The sequence below is a fragment of the Ranitomeya variabilis genome, chromosome 4 (assembly GCF_051348905.1).
Source record: "Ranitomeya variabilis isolate aRanVar5 chromosome 4, aRanVar5.hap1, whole genome shotgun sequence".
Classification (NCBI taxonomy): Eukaryota; Metazoa; Chordata; class Amphibia; order Anura; family Dendrobatidae; genus Ranitomeya; species Ranitomeya variabilis.
Window position 1 is genome coordinate 429,193,130 of NC_135235.1, and position 27,172 is coordinate 429,220,301.

A 27,172-nucleotide genomic window follows, 5' to 3' on the forward strand; every position below is an offset into this window, starting at 1 on the left:
AAATGCTTGTAAACGTAATATGCGCTTTAACCACAAATATTCCTTATTGTCAGAAAAAGACCGAATTCCTGGAACCATGTAGATGGCATCTCACCGTATTCTCTGCCCCTGCACGCTGTTGAGCGGAGCTCACCATCTCCAGTTTGGCATTATTGGGAAGGTTGGCAAATCGCCACTGAAGTGAGAGATCCAACACGGTCCTCTGAAATCTGCAGGTGAATGAAATGATTGACAACTTTATAAGTAACAAAGAGCAAATGATCCAAACACAGACAGTGACATCCTGCCATGGACATATACACTGTGTTCCAAATTATTATGCACAAAGAGTTTTCGAGTGATAAGGTTAGAATTTTTTTGTTTGTCATTTAAACTCATTAATGGTGATGTGTGTCAGGGCTCTTTATATCACTGAAAGCAATTGCAGATACCTGTGCAAATTAGTTTGGCAGGTGTGTCCAAATAAAGGCAAGACTACTTAAGAAGGCTGTTCCACATTATTAACCAGCCTACATTTTTTGCCAAAATGGGAAAGAAAAAGGATGTGTCGGCTGCTGCGAAACAACAAATTGTGGAGTATTTAGATCAAGGCATGACTACAATCAATATTGCCAAGACACTTCATCGTGATCATCGCACAATCAAGAAGTATGTAGCTGATTCCCAGCACACACGTGTGCGTGCTGATAAGGAAAAATTGAGGACTCTTCCCTACAGGCAATTGTGTAAGGTTAAAAGAGCAGCTGCAAAAATGCCTTGTCATAGCAGCAGACAAGTTTTTGAAGCTGCTGGTGCCTCCAACGTCCCCAGAACAACAAGATGCAGGGTCCTTCAGAGGTTTGCCGCTGTGCGTAAGCCATCCTGTCGACCACCTCTATCCACTGCACACAAGCAGAAACGGCTCCAGTGGGCCAAACGATACATGAAGACTGACTTCCAAACTGTTTTGTTCACCGATGAGTGCTGTGCAAAGCTCGATGGTCCAGATGGATGGAGTGGAGGATGGCTGGTTGATGGACACCCCATGAAAACACGGCTAAGGCGCCAACAAGGAGGAGGTGGAGTAATGTTTTGGGCTGGAATCATGGGGAGAGAGATTGCCGGCCCCTTTATTATCCCTGAAGGGGTAAAGATGAACTCCATAGTCTATGTGGAGTTTCTAAAACAACACTTCCTGCCATGGTTCAAGAGGAAGAACCGTGCTTTCCGCAGCAAGATCATTTTCATGCATGATAATGCACCGTCTCATGCTGCAAAAAACACATCTGCATCTCTGGCTGCTATGGGCATAAAAGAGGACAAACTTATGGTGTGGCCACCATCTTCCCCTGACCTCAACCCCATTGAGAACCTCTGGAGCATCATCAAAAGGAGTGTCTATGATGGCGGGAGGCAGTTCACATCTAAGCAACAGCTCTGGGAGGGTATTCTGTCCACATGCAAAACAATTGAAGCAGAAACTATCCAAAAACTGACAAATTCAATGGACGAGAGAGTTCAGAAGCTTCTTTCGTACAAGGGGTCCTATGTGCAAATGTAACATCACCTACAATAAAGTTTGCACTTGAAAACTGTTTGATTTCATTTTGTAATAAGCTGATAATGCTTATAACTTCACAATTGACCATTTTTTGGTCAAAATAAAAAAAAAAGGTTGAAAACTCTGCTGTGCATAATAATTTGGAACATGCATTTTGAGTGTTTATTTTTTTTTTTTTAAAGATACTGTTTTCATAGGCAGTTTGTTCCAAAACATTGCAATTATACTAGAATAGTAGATGACTGGAAAATAACAATGACTGCAATTCAGATAGGTAATTTAGAGAAAATATGAGGAAATATTATTTGCACAATAATTTGGAACACTGTGTACAAGGAGCATGTGATCTGAGGAATTCCTTCCATACTGTGTGCTATAGGCAATCTTGTAAGGCGTGTACTTTATTTTATTATCTAACACTTCTTAACAAGTCCATGCGGATGTATGCGGATGCCTCTGCATGCGTCGTTTTGACGCTGCGCTGACCACAACAAAATGCAACATGTTGCGTGAAACGCAGCTCAGCGCAGCGTCAAAACGACGCATGCGAAGGCATCCACATGGCCTGCTACCCAATGTTATAGATAGGGTATGCAGGACGCATACAGGCGTAGGCGGAGCTGAAGGAAGAGGCGCAGCAGTGGGCGGGGCTTAACGGAGGAAGAAGGCTGCCATCCGCAGACCTGCCGAACGCTAGTGTGAAACTAGCCTTATTCTTACAAGAGTTTTTGCTGTAATAAGGTGATCACAAGGTGTCCTGCTACTAGGAATCACAGATAAGTTGTAATTTGTGGGAGGGGGCAACAGCAGGGTTTCAATTTAGGTGCAATGCCATAGATGATCTGTGTACGATACGGGAGTACCGGTTACTCCAGAGAAAGGCCCACTTCCTGCTTACTTTCCATCCGAACTAAGGGTATGTGCATACGCTGTGGATCCGCAGCGGATTGGCCACTGCGGATTCGCAGCAGTTTTCCATGCGTTTACAGTACCATGTAAACCTATGGAAAACAAAATCCGCAGTGCACATGCTGCGGAAAAAAAAGCACGGAAACGTAGCGTTGTTTATTCCGCAGCATGTCAATTCTTTGTGCAGATTTCGCTTTGGTTTACACCTGCTCCTCAATAGGAATCCGCAGGTGTAAAACCGCAGGTGGAATCCGCACAAAAAAAATGCAAATAAACTGCGGTAAATCCGCAGTGCGAATTTCCTGCGGATTTACCAAAATCAGTGAGGAAAAATCCGCACACCTTACCACAACGTGTGCACATACCCTAACACATGCGGATCCTGAATTGGGCTTTCTAAATCACTCTATAACATTCTATTAATTAACGGGAATATATCAGCAGGCTTACTATGTAATCTGAGAGCAGCATAACTTAGTGGCAGAGATTCCGATTCCAGTTATTTATCACTTGCTGGGCTTTGTGTTGTTGTTTCAATAAAATCAGTATTTTATCACCAGATTATCCCTACAGGACTAGATGTCTCGTGCCTCCTGGTCCAACCACACACCATCACTCATTAGCAGCTTTTTGCCTATGCATATTGTACCCAGAAGGCTGCCAATCAGTGGTGTGGGCAAGATTATGCAGTGCTGCACATCTGCAGAAAACTGATTATATCACAACTTCTGCACCCAATAAACTAAGTGATACATCACTGGCATCAGGGTCTCTGTCCCAACATCATCTTGCTCTCAGATGGGGTAGCTAAACCTTGCTGACAGATTCTACTTTAATGATGACAATAAAAAATGGCAGAGGTTACCAAAACCAATGCTGTCACATAGGAGTAATGGATCTGAAAGAAAATGCACCTGTGTATGGTGCTCAAGAAGCATAGTAATCTTTTTTGCAATATCCATTTGTGAATAACGAGACAAGAACTATAATTGCAATTTATTGTTGGAGAGGATTCATCATTGTTGAGTGGAACCACATATAGAGGCTTTTTTAGATGCTAATGGAACCCATGCTGATAATGAGGATACATGATTGGTCAGCTGAATAGTAGAGAAGAATGCACTGTTTCACATAATGTGCCCCATAATAAAGAGTTTGGGTCCACTGAGCACTCATTAGTAGGGTTGAGCGACTTTGACCTTTTTAGGGTCGAGTCATGTTTCGCGAAACACGACTTTTTGAAAAGTCGAGTCGGGCGAAATCGGCCGATTACTGGGAAAAGTCGAGGATCGGCCCGGAACACGAAACCCTATGCATCTCTCTCTCTCTCTCTCCCCTCCGTCCCATATTCCCCTCCGTCCAAGCACAGGAAATCTCGTGTTACACATTGCAAATCCCTACTGCGCACAAGCGATAAAATGATGATAGCCGTGCACGCCCCTAACCCCTATGTCATCACTCTGCCCACTCCTTCATTGGCTGAAAAAATGGCGCTAAACGCGTCATACGAAACGCGACTTTGGCGCCAAGATCGCGTACCGCATGGCCGACCCCACACAGGGATCGGGTCGGGTTTCATGAGACGCCGACTTTGCCAAAAGCCAGCGACTTATGAAAATGAACGATCCGTTTTGCTCAACCCTACTCATTAGCTTTAAGTGGTTGACCGGTCAAAACTAAAATTTTACCAGTGGCTTGGTATATTAAAAAATTCCAATCTAGTGTAATTGATGAGGGGCTGGTGAAGACATCTGACCAAGGCAGCCGATCCCAGGTCCCAGTGGTCCAGCTGCTGCTGACTTCCTACTGGCTTAAATGCAGACCCCAGAGGAGCCTCCGCTGAACGCTGGTGCCAGTAGGTGAGTTTAGTGGTTTGTTAATTTTTATAAACCAAGCCACAGGTAAAATGATAGTTTTGTGTGGACCATCTGTTTAACGTATGTTGATCGTTTATTAGCAGAGACTATATTCCCTCTAAGTGTAGACTGGTGGCGAACGATGAGACAAGAACCCTATTACTACACACTCACTTCAAGTTATATTCTCCTGGATTGAAATTCTGTTTCTTGCAGACTTCTTCCAGCACCTGAAAATAGACTCATCACTGCACGATCCACAATATATGACATTTTAGTTCCACACAAAATATATATTCACACACACGTTTGGGTATGTACATATCATTTCAGCAAAAACTAGTTGATTTCTAAAGGATTCTTATCACGATTCCTCCATTTTTTGTGCAACATTTTACAGTACCTGCATAATGAATAAGATTTCTGAAATCTCACACACAAGCTGCATTTATTTTTTCTGAGATTTCAAGCCCTTCTTTGCTTTTGCAGGACACAGTATGTCAATTCTTTGTGTTTTTGCAGTGATTTTTTTTTTTTTTCACCCAATCAAAATGTGACAAAAAAGTGTGTATTGTACGCAGCATTTTTCCTGCCACCAGAGGTGAAGAAAAAAACCTGCACAAAAAGCAACATGTGAACATATCCTTAGGTTATTGAGGGGGTATTGCTTTTTTTAAGTATGTTTTCCTACACTGCAATTTGTTTCTTTTTGGTGCTATGTTTTAAATGAAGCGGATTTGTTCCTTACACTTCCTGGTATTTGACTTTAAAAAAAAAAAACTTTACAGTCATGTGTGGCTTGGGTGCCTTTTTAGGGCATTTCTGCAGTGGAAACGCAATAAAAACCAGTAGATTTTCCACACCAAATGCAAGTCTGTAATGAAAATCAGCACATAAAACTCCACGTGCCCACAAGAGAAATTGCCATGTTATAGATTCCAATGCATGTTCGTGTGCTGACTGTGAAAAATATGTTCGAGTCTCCACGCCTGCAGGTCTCGCGGCTGTGCGACAGCTGCAGCACATACAGTGATTGCCCGTTTGTTAGACAATCCCTGCATGTATTGTGGCTGTCGGACAGCAGCGGGACATGCAGCTGCGAGGACTCGAGCATATTAGTCGAGCCCGCTGATGACACTCGGTAAGCTCCCGAGCATGCTCAGATAACACCTTATCCCAGCAAGCACGTTCGCTCATCACTAGTCAGGGGATTTCTATCAATCCCATCCACTTTACTGGAGCTGTAAGATGCTGCTTTTTTTTTTGCACAGTTTAACCTCTTAGATTCAGCTAGTGACGGCGGGATTTGTGATAAAGATGGCCACCGTCACATATTTCAAACTGTGACCTGTCTGAGTCACGTATCATGATGGAAAGAGCGGCGATTGTACAATACCTAGCCATAAAAGTGATCACCGACCCTAAGTAAAAAAAATAAATAAAAGTATATACGTTCATATCACCCATGTATGCGTAACTGTCCGAGCTAAGAAAATAGCGTGTATCCCACATGGTAAACACTGAGGCGGGACAAAAAAATGGAAGAGGTAGAATCGCCAGGTCTGACCAGAAAGAGGTAAAGACCCCAAAATGGCACTGGTGGTGGGGTGGCCAGCTCTAATAACCAGGAAATGACTCATTAGATGAGGGGCACGAAGAAAGGCCTCCGACAACCACTAGGATGTGAAGCTGGGTGTCAGCCACAGTGACACAGCAGGCAAAATGCAATGCACAGAGCTGGGATACTACAAGTCCCAGCGCTCCCGGACAGCTGCTATTAAGTAGCGCACGCTGGGAGCTGTAGTCCTACATGAGATGCTGAGTCACGTGTAGCAGCCTGTCACGTGACCCCCGCCAGTGACAGGTGACGACAAGCATCCCTGAGGCGATGTGGGCGGGATTACCGGGTGTTCACCTGTACCGACCGCTCGTTAATGCGCAGCGGAGGGGTTTACCTGAAGCAGTGGGGTGCCCGCTGTCACCTTTACAGTCTGCCGATGCCCGTTAGGAGCCAAAACCGACACCGCAGCTCCCTTGGTTGCCATTTTGCCTGACGTAGGAGAAAATCTTTCAAACAACTTTATTGAAACACAATCTGCCAGACAAAAAAAAAATGTGTGGCACTGGCAAAGCGTCTGCCCATACAGTCATTACATGCGGGCGACGGTCACTGAGACCGTTAGTAGCGTGTCCTGACCGCAGTGTGACCCTATCACACGCTTCTCCCACTATTCCCACCTCCTGTGTGGAAAACACCAGTTACATCCCAGTCAGGACTGTCCAGTAACTAATGGCGCCAGTCTGATTTTAGGCGGGAAAAACGAGTTGTGCAGGCAGCCTATGGCCGCTCCTCGTCCTTCCAGTTTTTGTGCCATGAAGGCAGCGTTATTGAGGCTCCTTTGACGGAGTTTTTGTTGAAAGGAATAAATGCTATGTATTATTTATTTTTTATAGCATTTTTTTTTTAAACTGGTAATGTTAAAGTGTCTTCACACAATACGTCAAATCCAGCGTTTTTCAAGGTCTTGGCAGTGTGGAGTGTGAGGCGCTTCATGTATCAGCCGAGGCATGAAGTGGCGTTTGCTTTGCCAGAATTCTTACTCCAGTCAAACACGTCAGTTTCAGCATTTTTAGCAGTTTTTGCTACGGGTTTTATGCAAATTTTAAGCTACGTTTTATTACAGTACCAGCAAAAGCTATCAGATTTCAGAAGTTTGATGCACGCACATTGTTTTATTAGTGGAAAATGCAACTTTCTCCTACGCCTCATTGGGGGACACAGGACCTTGGGTGTTATGCTGCTGCCACTAGGAGGCTGACACTAAGTAAACAGAAAGATTAACTCCTCTGCAGTATACACCCCTTCACTGGCTACAATTCAACCAGTTCTTGCAATGCTTAGTGTCTGTAGGAGGCACTTGGGTCTGTTTTCACACCCCAACTTTCTTATTTTAATTTTTATTTTTCTGTAAATTTTTATTTAACGGAGTGAAGGGGGCGACGGATCCCTTTTATAGGACCTGCTCTCCCCCGAACCAACAACAGGCGAGCACGGCGAGTATACTTCCCCGTCCCTCTCCTGCGACGCTGGAGCACGCCAATTTTTACTGGGGCGACGGTTTTCCTCATTGGTCCCGATCTCCTTTCCCCCTTGCAAGACGGCGTGCACATAGAGCCTGCTCTAATGTACCTCTCCGGGGCCCAACAGACAAGGCCCACACTATATGGCGTTGCACAGAAGGCTTCCAGGACAGAAGAGGAATCGGAGCCATAGAAAACTTGCAATACGGGGCCTCTGCATGGATTGAGCGCGCAGGTGACAGGGGGACCTGCACAACCGGAGGGCACTGTGAGTACACATCCCCCCTGCGCTCCAAAGCTCCGAGGGTCATCACTTCAGGCCCGGGCGATCCTTGCGGCAGAGTCCCTGGGAAGAGGTGTCAGTGGTCAGCGGCGCTCCGTTGCGGCCGCCGCGCATCGCCGGGCAGGCTGGAAATTTAGTCCCCGGCTTTTTAGCCGGAGTAGGCCGCAGTGGGCAGATCCATCCCACGGCCGTAACCCCGCCCCCTATATCGACGCTTCTCGTCTTGGACGAGAGGCGCCCTGCAGACCTCGGGGGCCATATTGCCATTTCTCTGCAGGGTGGCCCACGCTGACCGGAACCGCCACGGCTACATTCCTCCCCGGGGGCACAGGACCGTGGGTAAGCTGCTTCAAGAAAGCTTAACCCTTTCCCTGCACATACTGCCCCGCTCTGTCTCTAAAGACACTATGTCTCAATCCAAGGAGACTAAAAATGGTAACAAGAAGCACACAGTGTTTTTCACTGCATGTGCCACTTGCAATACGGCCCTGCCCCGAGCTCACAGTACCCCGTTGTGTGCGGATTGTGTCCCGGCCTCTGTGCAGCCGCCTCCCGCCGATGCCGCCGACCCTGTAGAGCCTAGCCCCCCCGAGTGGGCAGCTTCTCTGTCACGATCTATGGCTTCCCTAGTCAGGGCAATTGACTCCGGGGCCCCCCTTCAAGTCAGACCACGGAGGACTCGGGCGACGGTACGGATCCGTCCACCAGCAGGGGGCGTACTCTGTCACTATCTACTCGGGGTTCCAGAAAACGTACCCATGTTCCATCCCCTGACCACGGGCCAGTTGGTTTTTCAGCGTCGGCGAGTTCAGCTTCCCGGTCCCCTTCTCCAGAGAACCCAAACGACTCTGAATATGAGTCCGACGATTCCTACGTTCAGGAGTCCTCCACCTCCCAAGAGACACTCGATTCTCTCATCGAAGCGGTCAACAAGACCCTGAAGGCCGAGGAATCCGTATCTACGCCTAAACACGTGGTGTCGTTCAAAAAGACTAAACGTGTCCAAAAGGTTTTTGTCACTCATCCTGAGTTCAAGGAGATTGTACAAAAACACAGGGACCGTCCCGACAAATGCTTCATGGGTCAAAGCCCATCGAGGCCAAATATCCTTTTACTCAGGAACTAATCAAGGACTGGCTGCAGTCCCCCTCAGTGGACCCTGCTGTGTCACATCTCGCTTCCAAAACTATCCTATCCCTGTCAGACGGTTCCTCGGTTAAGAACCCCTCTGACCGTCAGATTGATTACCTGGCTCGCTCAGTCTTCGAGGCCACAGGAGCCTCTCTCTTCCCATCTTTCGCTGCCTCTTGGGTGGCTAAGGCTATGGTCGCTTGGGCCGAGGCGCTTACCACGACCATCCAAGTTAGCGACCTACCTCCAGAGGCGATCAACCTGGCTAACCAGATAGCCCAGGCTGGGGATTTCGTAGTCAACGCCTCAATAGACGCAGCCAATTGCGCTGCACAGGCAGCCGCAAATGCAATCTCCATTAGAAGAGCCCTGTGGCTCAGGGATTGGCGAGCAGATTCGGCTTCCAAGCGCTCTTTGACATCTCTGCCCTACCAGGCTGGTCGTTTATTTGGAGAAAAATTAGACCAAATAATCTCGAATGCCACTGGGGGAAAAAGTAAATTTCTCCCGCAACAAAAGCCTACCCGGCCGTTTCGGTATCAACAACAATCTCGATTTTGGCCCTTTCATAACAATACAAACTGGTCATCTACATCCTCCGCCTCCGCATCAGGACGAGGTTCGCGTGGTAACCGAGGCCCCCAGGTCTCTTACAGACCTAACCGTAACTGGAAGCCCAGACCGAGACCACCCGGGTCTAAGGTATCCAGATCCCTTAGATCCTCCACTCAATGACTCCTTGCAACACCCGGGGGTCACCAACAAAGTAGGAGGTCGTCTACTTTTGTTCCGTCAAGCCTGGCTCTCGGTCGTCTCCGAGTGGGTCAGGGAACTGGTGTCCACCAGATACAAAATAGAATTTTCCTCCCCCCCCCCCCCCCCCTTACACGCTTCTTCCAGTCTTGTCCACCCAAATCGAAGACAACAGCTTTTCTCCAGGCCATACGGGCACTACAAAGGGACGGAGTCATCATTCCGGTTCCCCTAGACCAGGGGTCCCCAACTCAAGGCCCACCAACAGGTCATGTTTTCAGGATTTCCTTAGTCTTGCCCAGGTGATAATTGCATCACCTGTGCAATACAAAGGAAATCCTGAAAACATGATCTGTTGGTGGGCCTTGAGGACTGGAGTTGGGGAACACTGCCCTAGACCAAAGGTTCAAAGGGTTCTACTCGAACCTATTCGTGGTTCCAAAGAAGGACGGATCGCTGCGTCCGATTCTGGACCTAAAACTTCTAAACAAATTTGTCAAAATTCGGCACTTCAGAATGGAGTCCCTCCGTTCTGTCGTCGTGTCCATGGAAAAAGAAGAATTCCTGGCATCTATAGACATGAAGGATGCTTGCCTCCACATCCCAATCTTTCCTCCGCAACAGCCGTTCCTTCGCTTCGCATTTCGCGGAGAACACTTCCAGTTTGTGGCCTTGCCTTTCGGCCTCGCCACCGCTCCCAGAGTCTTCACGAAGGTCATGGCGGCTGCCATGGCCATTCTTCATTCCAGGGGAGTGGTGGTACTCCTGTACCTGGATGACCTACTGATAAAAGGACCATCTTACCCAGCCTGCGAAGAGTCCGTCGTTCTCACGGTGGATACTCTTTCTCGCCTGGGTTGGAAGATAAACTTCGAAAAATCCTCTCCGATTTCGGCTTAACGGATCTCCTTTCTTGGAATGACACTGGACACTTCTCGCGGTCTGGTCATTCTCCCTCAAGACAAGGCCTTGCAGCAGGGAGCTCAGAGTCTTTCCCGTCCAGTCTCCCACTCCATTCGTTTCAGCATGCGCATTCTCGGGCAGATGGTAGCCATGGAGGCGGTTCCATTCACGCAATTTCACCTCCGTCCCCTACAGCATGCACTGCTGTCGGTGTGGGACGGCAACCCGTCCTCCCTCGACCGCCGTTTCACTCTGTCCCCACGGGTCAGAAGGACCCTCAGGAGGTGGACGCTGAAGTCCTCCCTAAACCAGGGAAGGTCTTTTCTCCCAGTGCGGTGGCTGGTGGTGACCACCGATGCCAGCCTCATGGGCTGGGAAGCGGTTTTCAACCATCACACAGCACAAGGGCGGTGGTCCACTCGAGAGTCTCGCCTTTCCATCAATCTCCTGGAAATACGAGCTATTAGGCTAGCGTTGTTCCGGTTTCACCATCTTCTGGTGGGTCGCCCCGTCAGAATCCAGTCCGACAACGCCACGGCTGTGGCGTACATCAACCGTCAAGGGGGAACCCGCAGCAAGACGGCTATGCTCAAGGTGTCCCACATCCTGCGTTGGGCCGAGTCCAACCATTCGCCCATCTCGGCGATCCACATACCAGGTGTGGAGAATTGGGCGGCGGACTTTCTCAGCCGCCAGGGTCTCGCCTCGGGCAAGTGGTCCCTTCACCTGGAGGTTTTCCAGCAGATTTGTCATCGCTGGGGGACCCCGGATGTGGATCTCATGGCATCCAGGTTGAACAACAAAGTTCCACAGTTCTTTGCACGGTCACTCGACCCGCGGGCCGTCGGAGTAGACGCTCTGGTCCTGCCGTGGCGTCAATACCGCCTCCAGTACATTTTTCCCCCTCTTCCCCTGCTACCGAGGGTCATCAAGAAGATCAGGGCAGAGGGGGTACCATTGATCCTCGTGGCACCGGACTGGCCGCGCCGAGCATGGTACGCAGAACTGGTTCAGCTGGTCGCAGACGTCCCCTGGCGTCTTCCAGATCGCGTGGATCTTCTCTCACAGGGCCGATTTACCACCAGAACTCAGGGGCCCTGTCTTTGACGGCCTGGCCGTTGAATCCTGGATTCTAGACCAAGCCGGTTTCACTCCCAAGGTGTCTTCCACCATGATCAGGGCTAGGCAACCTGTGTCCATGCGCAGTTACCACCGTACCTGGCGAATTTTCTTCTCATGGTGCGACGCACAAGGGCGATCTCCCCTGGTATTTTCTATCCCTGCCATATTGGATTTTCTCCAATCTGGACTAGAGTCGGGACTTGCTCTTAGGTCTCTTAAGGGTCAGGTTTCGGCATTGTCAGTCCTTTTCCAACGAAAGATTGCCAATAGATTGCCGGTGAAGACTTTTTTTCAGGGAGTTTCCCATGTGGCGCCTCCCTGCAAAATGCCTTTGGATCCGTGGGATCTTAATTTAGTCCTCGGAGCTCTTCAGGAGACTACCTTCGAACCGCTACAGGACGTTTCCCTGACCTTCATCTCCTGGAAGGTAGTTTTCCTAGTGGCTATTACATCCATCAGACGGGTTTCGGAGCTGGCAGCACTCTCATGCCGACCTCCGTTTCTAATTTTTCACTTGGACAAGGCAGTATTGAGGACTTCTCCTGCTTTTCTGCCCAAGGTCGTTTCTTCTTTCCTCCTCAACGAGGAGATTGTTCTGCCTTCGTTCTGTCCGGCACCAGTCCATCGCATTGAAAAGGCTCTGCACACTCTTGATGTGGTAAGGGCTCTTCGACGGTACATCTCTCGGACGGCTCCCTTCCGCACGTCGGATGTCCTATTCATACTTCCATAGGGACCAAGGAGGGGTTCTCCCGCTTCCAAAGCTACTCTAGCCAAATGGATTCGGTCGGCTATTCAGGAATCCTATCGTGTCAAAGGTGTTCCTATCCCAGCAGGGATGAAGGCCCATTCTACTCGGTCGGTGGGCGCCTCGTGGGCCATTCGGCACCAGGCGTCAGCACAGCAGGTCTGCAAGACTGCAACATGGTTTGCACACTTTTACAAAACATTACCACATTCATTCTCCTGCAGACGCCGCCCTTGGCAGGCGCGTTCTGCAATCGGCAGTACCTTAGCCGTAAGCCAGTGGTACATGGGGTATTAGCATATGTTGCTCCCCACCCAGGGACTGCTTTGGGACGTCCCAAGGTCCTGTGTCCCCCAATGAGGCGTAGGAGAAAAGGAGATTTTTGTGTACTCACCGTAAAATCTTTTTCTCCGAGCCAATCATTGGGGGACACAGCACCCACCCTGTTAGCCTGTTTGGCTTGTTGTTACTTCTTTGGTTTTGACATAGTTTGTCATTTGTTTCATGCTCCTACTGCTTTACTACCGAACTGGTTGAATTGTAGCCAGTGAAGGGGTGTATACTGCAGAGGAGGAGTTAATCTTTCTGTTTACTTAGTGTCCTCGTGGCAGCAGCATAACACCCAAGGTCCTGTGTCCCCCAATGATTAGCTCGGAGAAAAAGATTTTACGGTGAGTACACAAAAATTCCTTTTTTGCATTAAAGGGACTGTCACCTGAATTTGGAGGGAACAATTTTCAGCCATAGAGGCGGGGTTTTCGGCTGTTTGATTCACCCTTTCCTTACCCGCTGGCTGCATGCTGGCTGCAATATTGGATTGAAGTTCATTCTCTGTCCTCCGTAGTACATGCCTGCACAAGGCAATATTGGATCTACAGAGGACAGAGAATGAACTTCAATCCAATATTGCAACCAGCATGCAGCCAGCGGGTAAGGAAAGGGTGAATCAAACAGCCGAAAACCCCGCCTCTATGGCTGAAAATTGTTCCCTCCAAATTCAGGTGACAGAGTCCCTTTAAAAAGTTAAAAAATATATATAACCCCTTTACGCCCCCCCCCCCCAAGCCTGCTGTCGCCTTCACAAGCGGCCATATTTTACAATTCTGACCAGAGTCACTTTATGAGGTTATAACTCTGGAACGCTTCAATGGAACCCACTGATTCTGAGACTGTATTTTTTTGTGACATATTGTACTTCATGATAAGGGTAAAATTTGTTTGATTTGACTTTCATTTATTTGTAAAAGAAAAATCAGAAATTTGGCAAAAATGTTGAAAATTTCACAATGTCAAGCTTTTAATTTGTATGCCCTTACTCCAGAGATATGTCACACAAAATAGTAAATAAGTAACATTTCCTACATGTCTACTTTACATCAGCATAATTTTTGAAACCTTTTTTATGAAGTTATAACGGTTACATTTTTCCAACAAAATTTACATAACCATTTCTATTAGGTCGGGTACCCACGACCTGGAACTAGCAGCTCTTTGGACGCAATGTATGTTTGCTGCGTCCAAAGCGCTGCCTTCTATTGAATGCAGGTAAATCACATCAATACATTCTACTGATGTAATTTCTCCGGCGGAGACTTGCGTCTCCTCAAGAGAAATTGACATGCTGCAGTATGGTATGGAAAGATGCGCCATGTGTCCGCGGGTAATCCACAGGCGACTGTGGACACGTGGATATGGAATTTCTTTAAATCCCATCCACTATGCTGTCACAGCTGACCACTGCGGGTTTGCCGCTGCCCGGGCCATAGGCAGTGGATACCTCAGGCCATGGACTTGGAACTGTGATATTTACTGGGATATATATGCTTGTGATGCCAGTATATACTGTGTGGTATTTCCTGATGAAGGGGGCATGAGACCCCTGAAATGCGTTGAATAAAACCACTGTGAATCGACTGCATTCTCCTGAAGTTCATCCCAGCGGCAGCGTGGAATTTTAACTACGAATTTCCCTCTGAATACATAACATTAGGTTGTCTATTGAATATGAAAAAATACCCAGACTCATATTATTAGATAAGTAGGATGAAAATCCCTTATCTACGTAATAACCACTCCATAAGCTATGATCAAAACAAGGAGAACTACACTGTGTTCCAAATTATTATGCAAATAGTATTTCCTCATATTTTCTCTAAATTACCTATCTGAATTGCAGTCATTGCTATTTTCCAGTCATCTACTATTCTAGTATAATTGCAATGTTTTGGAAAAAACTACCTATGAAAACAGTATCTTTTTTAAAAAAAATAAACACTCAAAATGCATGTTCCAAATTATTATGCACAGCAGAGTTTTCAACCTTTTTTTTTATTTTGAACAAAAAAATGGTCAATTGTGAAGTTATAAGCATTATCAGCTTATTACAAAATGAAATCAAACAGATTTCAAGTGAAAACTTTAGTCTAGGTGATGTTACATTTGCACGTAGGACCCCTTGTTCAAAAGAAGCTTCTGAACTCTCTCGTCCATTGAATTTGTCAGGTTTTGGATGGTTTCTGCTTCAATTGTTTTGCATGTGGACAGAATACGCTCCCAGAGCTGTTGCTTAGATGTGACCTGCCTCCCGCCATCATAGACACTCCTTTTGATGATGCTCCAGAGGTTCTCAATGAGGTTGAGGTCAGGGGAAGATGGTGGCCACACCATAAGTTTGTCCTCTTTTATGCCCATAGCAGCCAGAGATGCAGATGTGTTTTTTGCAGCATGAGACGGTGCATTATCATGCATGAAAATGATCTTGCTGCGGAAAGCACGGTTCTTCCTCTTGAACCATGGCAGGAAGTGTTGTTTTAGAAACTCCACATAGATTATGGAGTTCATCTTTACCCCTTCAGGGATCATAAAGGGGCCAACAATCTCTCTCCCCATGATTCCAGCCCAAAACATTACTCCACCTCCTCCTTGTTGGCGCCTTAGCCGTGTTTTCATGGGGAGTCCATCCTCCACTCCATCCATCTGGACCATTGAGCGTTGCACGGCACTCATCGGTGAACAAAACAGTTTGGAAGTCAGTCTTCATGTATCGTTTGGCCCACTGGAGCCGTTTCTGGTTGTTGCAGTGGATAGAGGTGGTTGACAGGATGGCTTACGCACAGCTGCAAACCTCTGAAGGACCCTGCATCTTGTTGTTCTGGGGACATTGGAGGCACCAGCAGCTTCAAAAACTTGTCTGCTGCTATGACAAGGCATTTTTGCAGCTGCTCTTTTAACCTTACGCAATTGCCTGTTGGAAAGAGTCCTCAATTTTTCCTTATCAGCACGCACACGTGTGTGCTGGGAATCAGCTACATACTTCTTGATTGTGCGATGATCACGATGAAGTGTCTTGGCAATGTTGATTGTAGTCATGCCTTGACCTAAATACTCCACAATTTGTTGCTTCTCAGCAGCCGACACATCCTTTTTCTTTCCCATTTTGGCAAAAAATGTAGGCTGGTTAATAATGTGGAACAGCCTTCTTAAGTAGTCTTGCCTTTATTTGGACACACCTACCAAACTAATTTGCACAGGTATCTGCAATTGCTTTCAGTGATATAAAGAGCCCTGACACACATCACCATCAATGAGTTTAAATGATAAACAAAAAAATTCTAACCTTATCACTCCTAAACTCTATGTGCATAATAATTTGGAACACAGTGTATAGGAGTTTTTATAAAAATATTAAAAAAATGTATTGCCACAATCAAACAATGTAAACAGACATTAAAAAATGTGCAAAAAGGAACCCTCAGTACAATATATAAATATAATGTCACTTCAAATACAAGTAGATAAACGGTAAGAAACTTAGGGGTTAGTTTAACCAAAAACATTTCGCCACACATCATCAACTGAGTAAACTCCAGTCCCATGTGGTATCACCATTGCTCTTGTGGGCATGATCAGCATAAGAACGCAATACCCGATAGCCCTAACCATACAAATAAGGCGATCTCATAAGCCTACCAAATTTGGGGCAAAGGTAGTCTTACCCATGTACTGAGGTACACAAAATCCCACAGTACAGTGAGCATTTTAAACCCATAGGTACGACACAGAATTTGATAACATTAGGTTGTCATATTGAATATGTCATCATTAGTGTTGAGTGTAAGTGCTCGCTGCTCCAGTGTGCATTGGGTGCTCAAGTGACATGCTTCACGACTGTTAGACACCCCCAAAAAAACATGGGGATCCGCGAAACTCCGTGCATATCCGGGCACCTGATGCAAACTTGAATAGCGAGCACCTGCGCTCAACACTAGCCATCATATCATCTTTTTTTTTTTTACTTTTGAAAAAAAAAATTCTAACCCCAACCCTAAAACAACCCTAACACACCCTTAACCCTCACGCTGCCCCAACCCTAAGCCCAACTGTAAAGAATTTAAAAAATTAATTAAATTTTTATTTAACTAAGAGGGTGATAAAGGGGGATTTGATTTACTATTCTTTTTTTATTTTGATCACTGTGATAGGAATTATCTATCACAGTGATCAAAAGGAACCAATTGGAAAAATTTCCCATTGTTGCTGGGTACCAGCCGGCAGATCTTGGATGCGCCGCCATTTTTTTCTTCCTTGAAGATGATGCCTGGCCATGGTATGGAGCAGGATTTACCAGGGGGTGGCGGAGGTACCGGGGTGTCTTGGGTGACATCATTTCTCTCTCCTTTGACATGTATATCATGTCAAAAGAGAGAGAAATAACTGAAACAGCCGTCAGACTTTTATTTATTTTGTGATTGCCCCTCTGTGACCAGGCCAAGTTTTTCAAATTTGTCATGACATATTATGAGGCAATATCTCTGCAATGTTTCAATTTATCCCACTGATTTTGTGGGTGTTTTTCATGACTCATTGTACTTTATGTTAGTGGTAAGTTTAGGTTGATAAGTTTTATGTTTATTTATAAAAATATCAGCCGTTTGACAAAATTTTCCCAAAAATTAGCAATTTTCAAACTTTGCATATTTACACCGTTTACCATTTACTTAACATCTGCTTTACATCAGCACAATTTGTAAAATGTCTTTTAATTTTGTTAGAAGGTTTAAAAATTTTGCAGCATTTTTTTTAAGGAAATTTACATAACCTATTTTTTTAGGGACCTATACAGTTTTGAAATGACTTTGGGGGACCGACTGTATATACTAGAAAAAAAAAAAGAAAAGTGATACTATTTTAAAAACGACTCCCCTCAACATATTCAAAACTGCTGTCAGGTTGTTTATTAACCCTTCAGGTGCTTTTCAAGAGTTTACTCAAAGTGCAATGACAATGAATAAATAATTATATTTTTACCAATAAAATGTTGCTAACATTTGAACAGGCCTCTATAGCCAACAGACTCTAAAAAGGCAATTACTCGGCCTTGGATTGTCAACTATCAAGATCACACATCGTCACTCGCCGGCGTGAAGAACATCGGCGGTAAGTGCTCCAGTGGAGCGGTAGACACCGAAGGTTAATTATAATGTGGGGGAGATTAAGGATGGTGGTCTTTAGTGTGTGGTGGAAACTTAGTGTGGAGATGTGGGTATTTATTGTTTGGGGGAGATTTAGGATGGGGTCATTTAGAGTGTGGGGAGATGTAATGTGTGGGGATGGGGGATTTAGTGTGTTGGGGAGATTTAATGTAACGGGGTGGGCAAGATTTGAGGACACAGTTTGGGGAGCAAGGAAAGGACAGATGCAGACACAATATGGGAAGCAAGAGGGAAATGGGAGGAAGGTATGAGGAAATGGTATTGGGAGATGGTGCAGACACAGTATGGTGAGTGGGGGATGAGTGTGGACACATCATTCTGAGTGGGGGATGGGTGCAAACTCAGTATGGGGAGTGAAGGGGAATGTGTGCGGACACAGTATGTGGAGTGAGTGGGGGGATAGAAATGGACACAGTATGGTGAAAGGGGGGATGGATGCTGACAGTGGGAGTAGCGAGGGAAAAATGTATGCAGATACACTATGGGTAGTGAGGGTGATGGGATGTGTGCAGACACAGTATGTGGAGACAGGGGATGTGTGAGGAGTCAGTATAGAGAGCGAGGGGGTAAATATGTGAGGAGACAGTATGGGCAAGAAAAGTGTGAGTGGGCACGATGTGAGTGACCTCGATTTAAATGTTTTTTTGTGATACTGACCAATTCTTCTATTTTTTATGTTAGGAGCATTAAAGGGGTTGTCCAATTTTGTGATGAGTTTGCAGTCATTCTATGTGACTCCTGACTTATGAATTCTCACAGTGCACACTGCACGCTTTCAGGATTCTCTAGTACAGGCAATTTTCATACATGTGTGGCCTCTCTCAAAGAAAATGAATTGACCGAGGCTGGACATGTCTAGTTAGAATGTGGCTAGAATTATACAAATAGCATGCTTGTGCTGACATGACCGTCCACTCTCTCTTGTCACCGGCAAGGGAGAATCCTAAAAGTGTGCAGTGCATACGCTGTGACGATTAAGAAGCCTGCAGTCACATAGAATGACTGCAGACTTTCATCTCAAACCTGGACAAGACCTTTAATTATAAAATGAAACCCTGTAGCCAATCCTAACAGCGTGTAATATACTCACTGTCAGGACTCAGCTCTGCATACAGGCTCCAGCAGTCATCACATGGCCGCATCACTCATATGCAATTTTCATACTCATGGTCACGTGACAACAAGCTTTTCTTCCTGCTTCTCTCAGTTCTTCACTGAATATTGAGAGAATTAGGTAGAGCAGCTCGTCGGCACATGACTAAGTGTGCAAATCGCATATTTGCTGGGAGGGAATAGAATTCTGGGAGGGAGTAGACACCAAGCTGAATTTCTGCCACAAAACCTAGATACACCACTGCTGTTCTCTTAGGCCACGTGTACACATTAAGTATTTGGTGAGTTTTTTACCTTGGAATTTGTAAGCCAAAACCAGGAGTGGGTGAAAAATACAGAAGTAGTGACATGTTTATATTATACTTTTTCTTATATTGTCCTGCTCCTGGTTTTGGCTTACAAATAATGAGATAAAAAACTCACCAATACTCAACGTGTGCACGTGGCCTTATATCTCAGGTCAGTAAAAGACATTTTGGTGGTCACTAAGGGGCTAATGAGGGGTAAATGAATCAGTCTAATGAGTAGAACTTACCTCTTCACAAATCTATATATATGAGGCATCGTGATTACTCGCTAATCCCGCCCCCTGCACAGTAGCTCCGCCCCCACCACATCACCACACACAATCCCGCCCCCACCGCATTACCACACACAATCCCGCCCCCCACCACATTAACACACACAATCCCGTCCCCCACCACATTACCACACATAATCCCGCCCCCCACCACATTACCATACACAATAACGCCCCCCACTACATGACCACACATAATCCCGCCCCCCAACACATTACCACACAATCCCGCCCCATCACATTTTCACACACAATCCCGCCCCCCCACCACATCACCACACAATCCCGCCCCCCACATCACCACACACAACCCCGCCCCCCACCACATCACCACACATAATCCCACCCCCCACCACATCACCACACATAATCCCGCCCCCCAACACATCACCACACATAATCCCGCCCCAACACATCACCACACATAATCCCGTCCCCCACCACATTACCACACATAATCCCGCCCCCCACCACATTACCATACACAATAACGCCCCCCACCACATCACCACACATAATCCCGCTTCTCCACCACATCACCACACATAATCCCGCCCCCCACATCACCAGACATAATCCCACCCCCCCACCACATTACCACACATGATACCGCCCCCCCACATTACCACACGAGGCTCCGTCCACACACATTACCACACGAGGCTCCGTCCCCACACATTACCACACGAGGCTCCGTTCCCCCACATTACCACACGATGCTCCGTCCCCCCACATTACCACATGAGGCTCCGTCCCCGCACATTACCACACGAGGCTCCTGAGCGTGCCGAGCGTTAGCTGGCTGGAAACAGCTAGTTAATACTATATTGGTAAACCAATGTCCACTCATTTCATAATGGCCTACCCTTAGGGCTCATGCAGATGATCGTACTATAGGTCCAAATATGATACGTCAAAACATCTGACCAATATCATTCTATGGGGGGCGGGGTTTTTTCTCACGCCAAATCAGCCTGAGAAGAAAGGCACCAGTGGGCACTGCCCCATCGTATAACTATCCAATAAAGCATATTTGACGCTCATGTGAGCAAGCCCTATAAGTCCCACTTACTTAGACATTAGATCACAACACTTGACATATCCTCTACATTTAGTCAATAATTGAAAAATCCCTTTCATTTCCAGTACCCTCTACTTAGTTACAACCATACCAACTTTAACCCCTTCACCCTCATCTATCTTCTACTGGTTGTTTAATTTTTTTTTGGTAATCTACAGTTTATTATCTACTATTATTTCAATGACACAACTGTTGAATAAATATTATGCAGAGACTCCTATGTCATACAACTGGACTGTAAACTGTGCTGACGTTCACCTGACACTTGTGTGCATCCAGTATTTTAGTTAAAAAGAATGGCTTTACATGAGATTGTAATAGAGTGCAGGGTTGAGTATGTCCCCACGGAACAGACAGACCAACTGTTGAGGGGAATTTATTAACAGGAGTAAGATTCTCCTCGCAGGGAGTAAACAGGGGGTTAATGAAGATAAATCAAACAGTAAACAGTTAAGCGGAATCAAAAGGGTTAACGAGTGTTCTTGTAACTGATCAGTCCAGGGAGGTCTTGACTGGAGGGTCCTAATTCCAACGTGGGTACAGTCACCCGCAGCGCTTGAGGTCCTGAAGTCTCTACTCTGTGTCCTGAGAACTGGAGACTCTGGGGTTAAGTCTTTTCTTCCAGTGAAGCTGAAAGCAGGAAGTAACTCAGCCACTCTGCTGCGAGTCTCTGTATATCAGACTGGCAGGCTTTCTGCAGTAGCAATGCTACACACACACTGAGCAGTTTACTTGTCACACTCAGGGGTACTGGCTTGTCACTGCGGTCACCGGGGCTGCTCGCTCAGGTCACTCTCAGGGGATACGTCTTCTCTGATTACGGAGGCTTCCAAGTCCACACTCTCACATCCAGCCGCCTTCTCAGCCTCAGTGCCCTCACGGGGAGCTCTCTCTTTCGGGGAGCACGGCGCTGCAGCCTGCTCTCTGTCTGGCGCACTGTCCCTTCTGGCACGCTCTGCTCTCCCGCTCTTTTCTGACCACACCCCCCTCTCTTCCTCTGCCCCCAGCAGTCACCTGGTCCCTTCTGTCCAGGGCAGAAAGTCTTCCCCCCCCGACAACCCAGCTATCTGACTAAGGCTAGTTTCACATTTGCGTTAGAATCCGCAGCGTTTAATCCGCATGCGCAAGTGCAGGAAAAAACGCATAGAAACACGTCCAAACGCGACATTTTTTTAGACGCATGCGGGAACGCATGCAGTTGAAAAAAACGCCGTGTTCGTACGCTTCTCAATGCGTTTTTTCCTGCGTTTGCGTTTTTGGTGCGCATGGTGACTAATTTTACAGGAGAAAAATCTAGATAACCAGACACCGCCAATGGGACTACAGAGGGCGTGTATTATGGGATATCTTTACATAGACCCTTGAACAGCTGAAGAATGCTGTAGATAAGCCCCTGATGCCGGTGAGCTTACCTCACCATCGATTTTGGGGGTGACAGGTTCGCTTTAACAGACTGACCAGGGCACGAAGAACAGTAGAGTGTACCTTTGGCATTCTGGTCTCAAAATGGCGCATTCTTGCATCAGCCATTAATCTAAAAATGGAGACAGTCGACGAGGTGGTCAAAGCCTGTGTGGTTCTGCACAATTACATAATGGCTAAGGAGCGGCCCAACATTGAACTGGATGAACCAGTTGCACACCCACTGCCCGATTACCAACATCACCTGCTGCGGTCAACAGCTGAAGTTGGCCACATGTGGGACCAATTTGCTGTCTTTTTTTATTCGGATATTGGGCGTGTGTCATGACAGGACAATGTTGTGTAAATGTCCTGTTGGGATTTTATCTGTACCAGTTATTTTCTAAAATGTTACTAATATTTATCGTTAAACTTTATTTTTTGGTGTCTTGACCGTGTCTCCTATGTCCTCTACAAACCAAGGCTGTCCTCACACTAGCTGTATTTGGTCCGTATTTCATATCAGTATTTTTAATCTAAAACCAGGAGTGGGTGATAATGGCGAAGGTGCTAGATATGTTATTATTATAATTTTCCTCCTAACATTTTCCTCTAATTGTTCGAATCATTGTTTTGACTTACTGGTATAAAATACTGACCACATACGACAGCCATGTTGTTTTAAAGGTTGTTGATGTCATTGCGTCAGGATTCTGTTCTGCAGTATCCATTGGACACAGACTGAAGAGACAATGACTATCATACAAAACAGATCTATACTCATCAAGTCAGGTGTCAGAAATAATGAATTCATTATGCACATAGCCTCATGAATTCACTATTTCTGACACATGTACAGGTGAGCATAGATATGCCGTGTATGACCGCCATCGTCCCTTCACTTTGTGTGAAATAGATTACGTACACAGAAGAGAAAATTGAGGTTATACAAGGCAGTTCTCTACTCACCAGGTCAGGTGTCCTAAAACTAATGAGTTTGTGGACACCTGACCTGTTGAGTATAGTTCTGCATTTTATTTCCGCCATTTTCTCTTCACTCTGCAACACTAGTCACAGACTAAGCAGAAGGAAGAGATTATGGAGATAATACAAGTATAAATATTTTGGCCCACCTCATATTTCTATACTAAAGACACACAAAGCTGCAGTCTTTTATTTGCTAACTATTGGAGCTATAATGTGGCCAAAAAATTAAGTGTTCGGCGCACGGTGTGTGTTGACGGCGGCGAAATACACAAGTAAACCACACATAATTGGGGGCAAAAAACAATATTATTTATTTTGTTACAGACAAAATTTTTATTTACTGCGCCTGCTTGGGGTAGAGTGATGTAAACAGGGGGTGTGAAGCAGTGAGGCCTGGCTAACCGTGGACGACGCAGAGGTGGCAGGAGAAGGGGCAATGAAACTTGTGGGGTCTGGTAGTTCGGGGATGAGGCTTGAGATGCACTGGAAGGGTGAGACAAACCTGACATTACAGACACACTGGGAGGTGAAGGGGGAGGAATACTAAGAGTCCGCTGTGTTTTTTTTTTTTTTCCTTTCTGGGATTGCCGGGTTCTGGTAAGCCTCGGTGGGCTCATATGTCGTGGCATGGTCGTGGTGGGTGACCTGTCAGGGTCCGGCTGCACTGTGTCAGAGTCCATAGTGCTCATAGAGCGTGCAGCCATGCCAGAGTCCATAGTGCTCGTAGAGCATGCAGCCATGCCAGAGTCCATAGTGCTCGTAGAGCGTGCAGCCATGCCAGAGTCCATAGTGCTCGTAGAGCGTGCAGCCATGCCAGAGTCCATAGTGCTCGTAGAGCGTGCAGCCATGCCAGAGTCCATAGTGCTCGTAGAGCGTGCAGCCATGCCTGGGTCCTGCTGCATCATGGTGGTGGCGGTACGGAAGGACATGCCTGGGTCCTGCTGCATCGTGGTGGTGGCGGTACGGAAGGACATGCCTGGGTCCTGCTGCATCGTGGTGGTGGCTGCACGTAAGGCCATGCCTGGGTCCTGCTGCATCGTGGTGGTGGCAGTACGGAAGGCCATGCCTGGGTCCTGCTGCATCATGGTGGTGGCAGTAGGGAAGGCCATGCCTGGGTCCTGCTGCATCGTGGTGGTGGCGGTACGGAAGGCCATGCCTGGGTCCTGCTGCATCGTGGTGGTGGTGGCGGCACGGAAGGCCATGCATGGGTCCTGCTGCATCGTGGTGGTGGCAGTACGGAAGGCCATGCCTGGGTCCTGCTGCATCGTGGTGTCAGTGGAGGAGGTCCAAGCAGGAGCAGCGGTTGTCGTGGTGGCGGTGGGCTGTCCAACAGCACTCGGCATGGTGGTGATGCTGTACTGGTGTCCGGCAGTGCTAGGAATAGAGGTGGCCGTGCAGTGGTATGCAGCAGAGGTCAGCATTGAGGTTAATCGTGGCAGTGAAGGCACAGGTGGATATGCCGCCACTGTCTGCTGAAAATACCGACTCTGCTGCATAGCCTGCACTTAAGCAGCATTGCAGGCCTGCATGACACTAAGCTGGAGATCAGGAGTAAGGTGTTCCGACATGCCCTGCTCAATTTGGTTAAAAAAATGATGTGCTGGCCTCTGGAGGTCGGCTTTTACTTGGTCAAGGCTTTTGGTGACCTCCTGGATACGTGTATTCATGTGGCTAAGGGAAATATCCATTCGGTCACCCAAAGCCTTGAGTCCTTCATGAAAAACCGAGCTCAAGTGCAAAAACTCGGGCATGAGGGACCTGTCCGATGCTCTCTGCCGCTGCTGTGAGGAGCCCAAAAAAAAGGGGCAGTGGCAGAGGACTGGGAAAGGGGAAGCTTTGTGGAAAAAGAAAAAAAAAAGAAAAAAAAAGAGCATGAACCGCACATCCCAAAATCATACGTTGATCTAAAGCCGCTGGGCAAAAATTTAAATACTGAACATGAGGTTTTCAGTTTAACATTCTGATCAGACTGTATGAAGCCCACTGCCCCTTCACGGCAAACCTCGTAGTGGGTCCTAACTCCCTAACGGAGCGGAGCCGTGCGGCGACCACCGCCGCAGCGGCCATGCACCAGCAGGGCGGACGGCCTGTTGCCCCACAGCACCCATGCTGCGAGACTGAGCCCCCAAGACTCCAGACCGCGCCGCCCCACCAGCACAAAGCCACAGCAACAATGGCCGCCACACAGCACCAGCACCAAAATGAAGGGAGCATTTAAACTCACCTTCCTCCAGCTCTTCAGTGAGAGCCAAAATGGGCTAGACCCCTTACTTTGCAGTCTCCTGCTAATTAAAATCACCTGAGCCAAATGGGAGGAGTGCTGGTCCAAAAAAAGAGACAAGTACATGCTTTGTGGAAAAAGAAAAAAAAGAGCATGAACCGCACATCCCAAAATCATACGTTGATCTAAAGCCGCTAGGCAAAAATTTAAATACTGAACATGAGGTTTTCAGTTTAACATTCTGATCAGACTGTATGAAGCCCACTGCCCCTTCACGGCAAACCTCGTAGTGGGTCCTAACGGAGCATAGCCGTGCGGCGACCACCGCCGCAGCGGCCATGCACCAGCAGGGCGGACGGCCTGTTGCCCCACAGCACCCATGCTGCGAGACTGAGCCCCCAAGACTCCAGACCGCGCCGCCCCACCAGCACAAAGCCACAGCAACAATGGCCGCCACACAGCACCAGCACCAAAATGAAGGGAGCATTTAAACTCACCTTCCTCCAGCTCTTCAGTGAGAGCCAAAATGGGCTAGACCCCTTACTTTGCAGTCTCCTGCTAATTAAAATCACCTGAGCCAAATGGGAGGAGTGCTGGTCCAAAAAAAGAGACAAGTACATGCTTTGTGGAAAAAGAAAAAAAAAAAGAGCATGAACCGCACATCCCAAAATCATACGTTGATCTAAAGCCGCTAGGCAAAAATTTAAATACTGAACATGAGGTTTTCAGTTTAACATTCTGATCAGACTGTATGAAGCCCACTGCCCCTTCACGGCAAACCTCGTAGTGGGTCCTAACTCCCTAACGGAGCGGAGCCGTGCGGCGACCACCGCCGCAGCGGCCATGCACCAGCAGGGCGGACGGCCTGTTGCCCCACAGCACCCATGCTGCGAGACTGAGCCCCCAAGACTCCAGACCGCGCCGCCCCACCAGCACAAAGCCACAGCAACAATGGCCGCCACACAGCACCAGCACCAAAATGAAGGGAGCATTTAAACTCACCTTCCTCCAGCTCTTCAGTGAGAGCCAAAATGGGCTAGACCCCTTACTTTGCAGTCTCCTGCTAATTAAAATCACCTGAGCCAAATGGGAGGAGTGCTGGTCCAAAAAAAGAGACAAGTACATGCTTTGTGGAAAAAGAAAAAAAAGAGCATGAACCGCACATCCCAAAATCATACGTTGATCTAAAGCCGCTAGGCAAAAATTTAAATACTGAACATGAGGTTTTCAGTTTAACATTCTGATCAGACTGTATGAAGCCCACTGCCCCTTCACGGCAAACCTCGTAGTGGGTCCTAACGGAGCATAGCCGTGCGGCGACCACCGCCGCAGCGGCCATGCACCAGCAGGGCGGACGGCCTGTTGCCCCACAGCACCCATGCTGCGAGACTGAGCCCCCAAGACTCCAGACCGCGCCGCCCCACCAGCACAAAGCCACAGCAACAATGGCCGCCACACAGCACCAGCACCAAAATGAAGGGAGCATTTAAACTCACCTTCCTCCAGCTCTTCAGTGAGAGCCAAAATGGGCTAGACCCCTTACTTTGCAGTCTCCTGCTAATTAAAATCACCTGAGCCAAATGGGAGGAGTGCTGGTCCAAAAAAAGAGACAAGTACATGCTTTGTGGAAAAAGAAAAAAAAAAAGAGCATGAACCGCACATCCCAAAATCATACGTTGATCTAAAGCCGCTAGGCAAAAATTTAAATACTGAACATGAGGTTTTCAGTTTAACATTCTGATCAGACTGTATGAAGCCCACTGCCCCTTCACGGCAAACCTCGTAGTGGGTCCTAACGCCCTAACGGAGCGGAGCCATGCGGCGACCACCGCCGCAGCGGCCATGCACCAGCAGGGCGGACGGCCTGTTGCCCCACAGCACCCATGCTGCGAGACTGAGCCCCAAAGACTCCCAACCGCGCCGCCCCACCAGCACAAAGCCTGGGAAAGGGGAAGACCTGATGGACCAGCT

At 47.3% G+C, this 27,172-nt stretch overlaps 2 protein-coding genes across 3 annotated transcripts in view; one reads left to right on the top strand and one right to left on the bottom strand.

Moving 5' to 3' along the window:
• ASPSCR1 (ASPSCR1 tether for SLC2A4, UBX domain containing) overlaps positions 1-6,541 on the bottom strand; it is a 99,630-nt gene extending 93,089 nt beyond the window's left edge. The window contains exons 1-3 of the mRNA XM_077251411.1: positions 6,261-6,541; positions 4,480-4,535; positions 95-209 (exon numbers count right to left, since the gene is read on the bottom strand). Coding sequence (XP_077107526.1) covers positions 95-209; positions 4,480-4,535; positions 6,261-6,350 — 261 coding nt within the window. The 5' untranslated portion in view covers positions 6,351-6,541. The remainder of the gene's footprint in view (positions 1-94; positions 210-4,479; positions 4,536-6,260) is intronic.
• Positions 6,542-17,691: 11,150 nt separating this feature from the next.
• The window catches only part of NOTUM (notum, palmitoleoyl-protein carboxylesterase), a 197,913-nt gene continuing 188,432 nt past the window's right edge, over positions 17,692-27,172 (top strand). Inside the window, exon 1 of one of the 2 annotated variants that reach the window (XM_077251416.1) lies at positions 17,692-17,762. The gene's annotated coding sequence lies outside the window, so the exon portion shown is untranslated. The remainder of the gene's footprint in view (positions 17,763-27,172) is intronic. The other variant, XM_077251413.1, reaches the window with a different exon arrangement.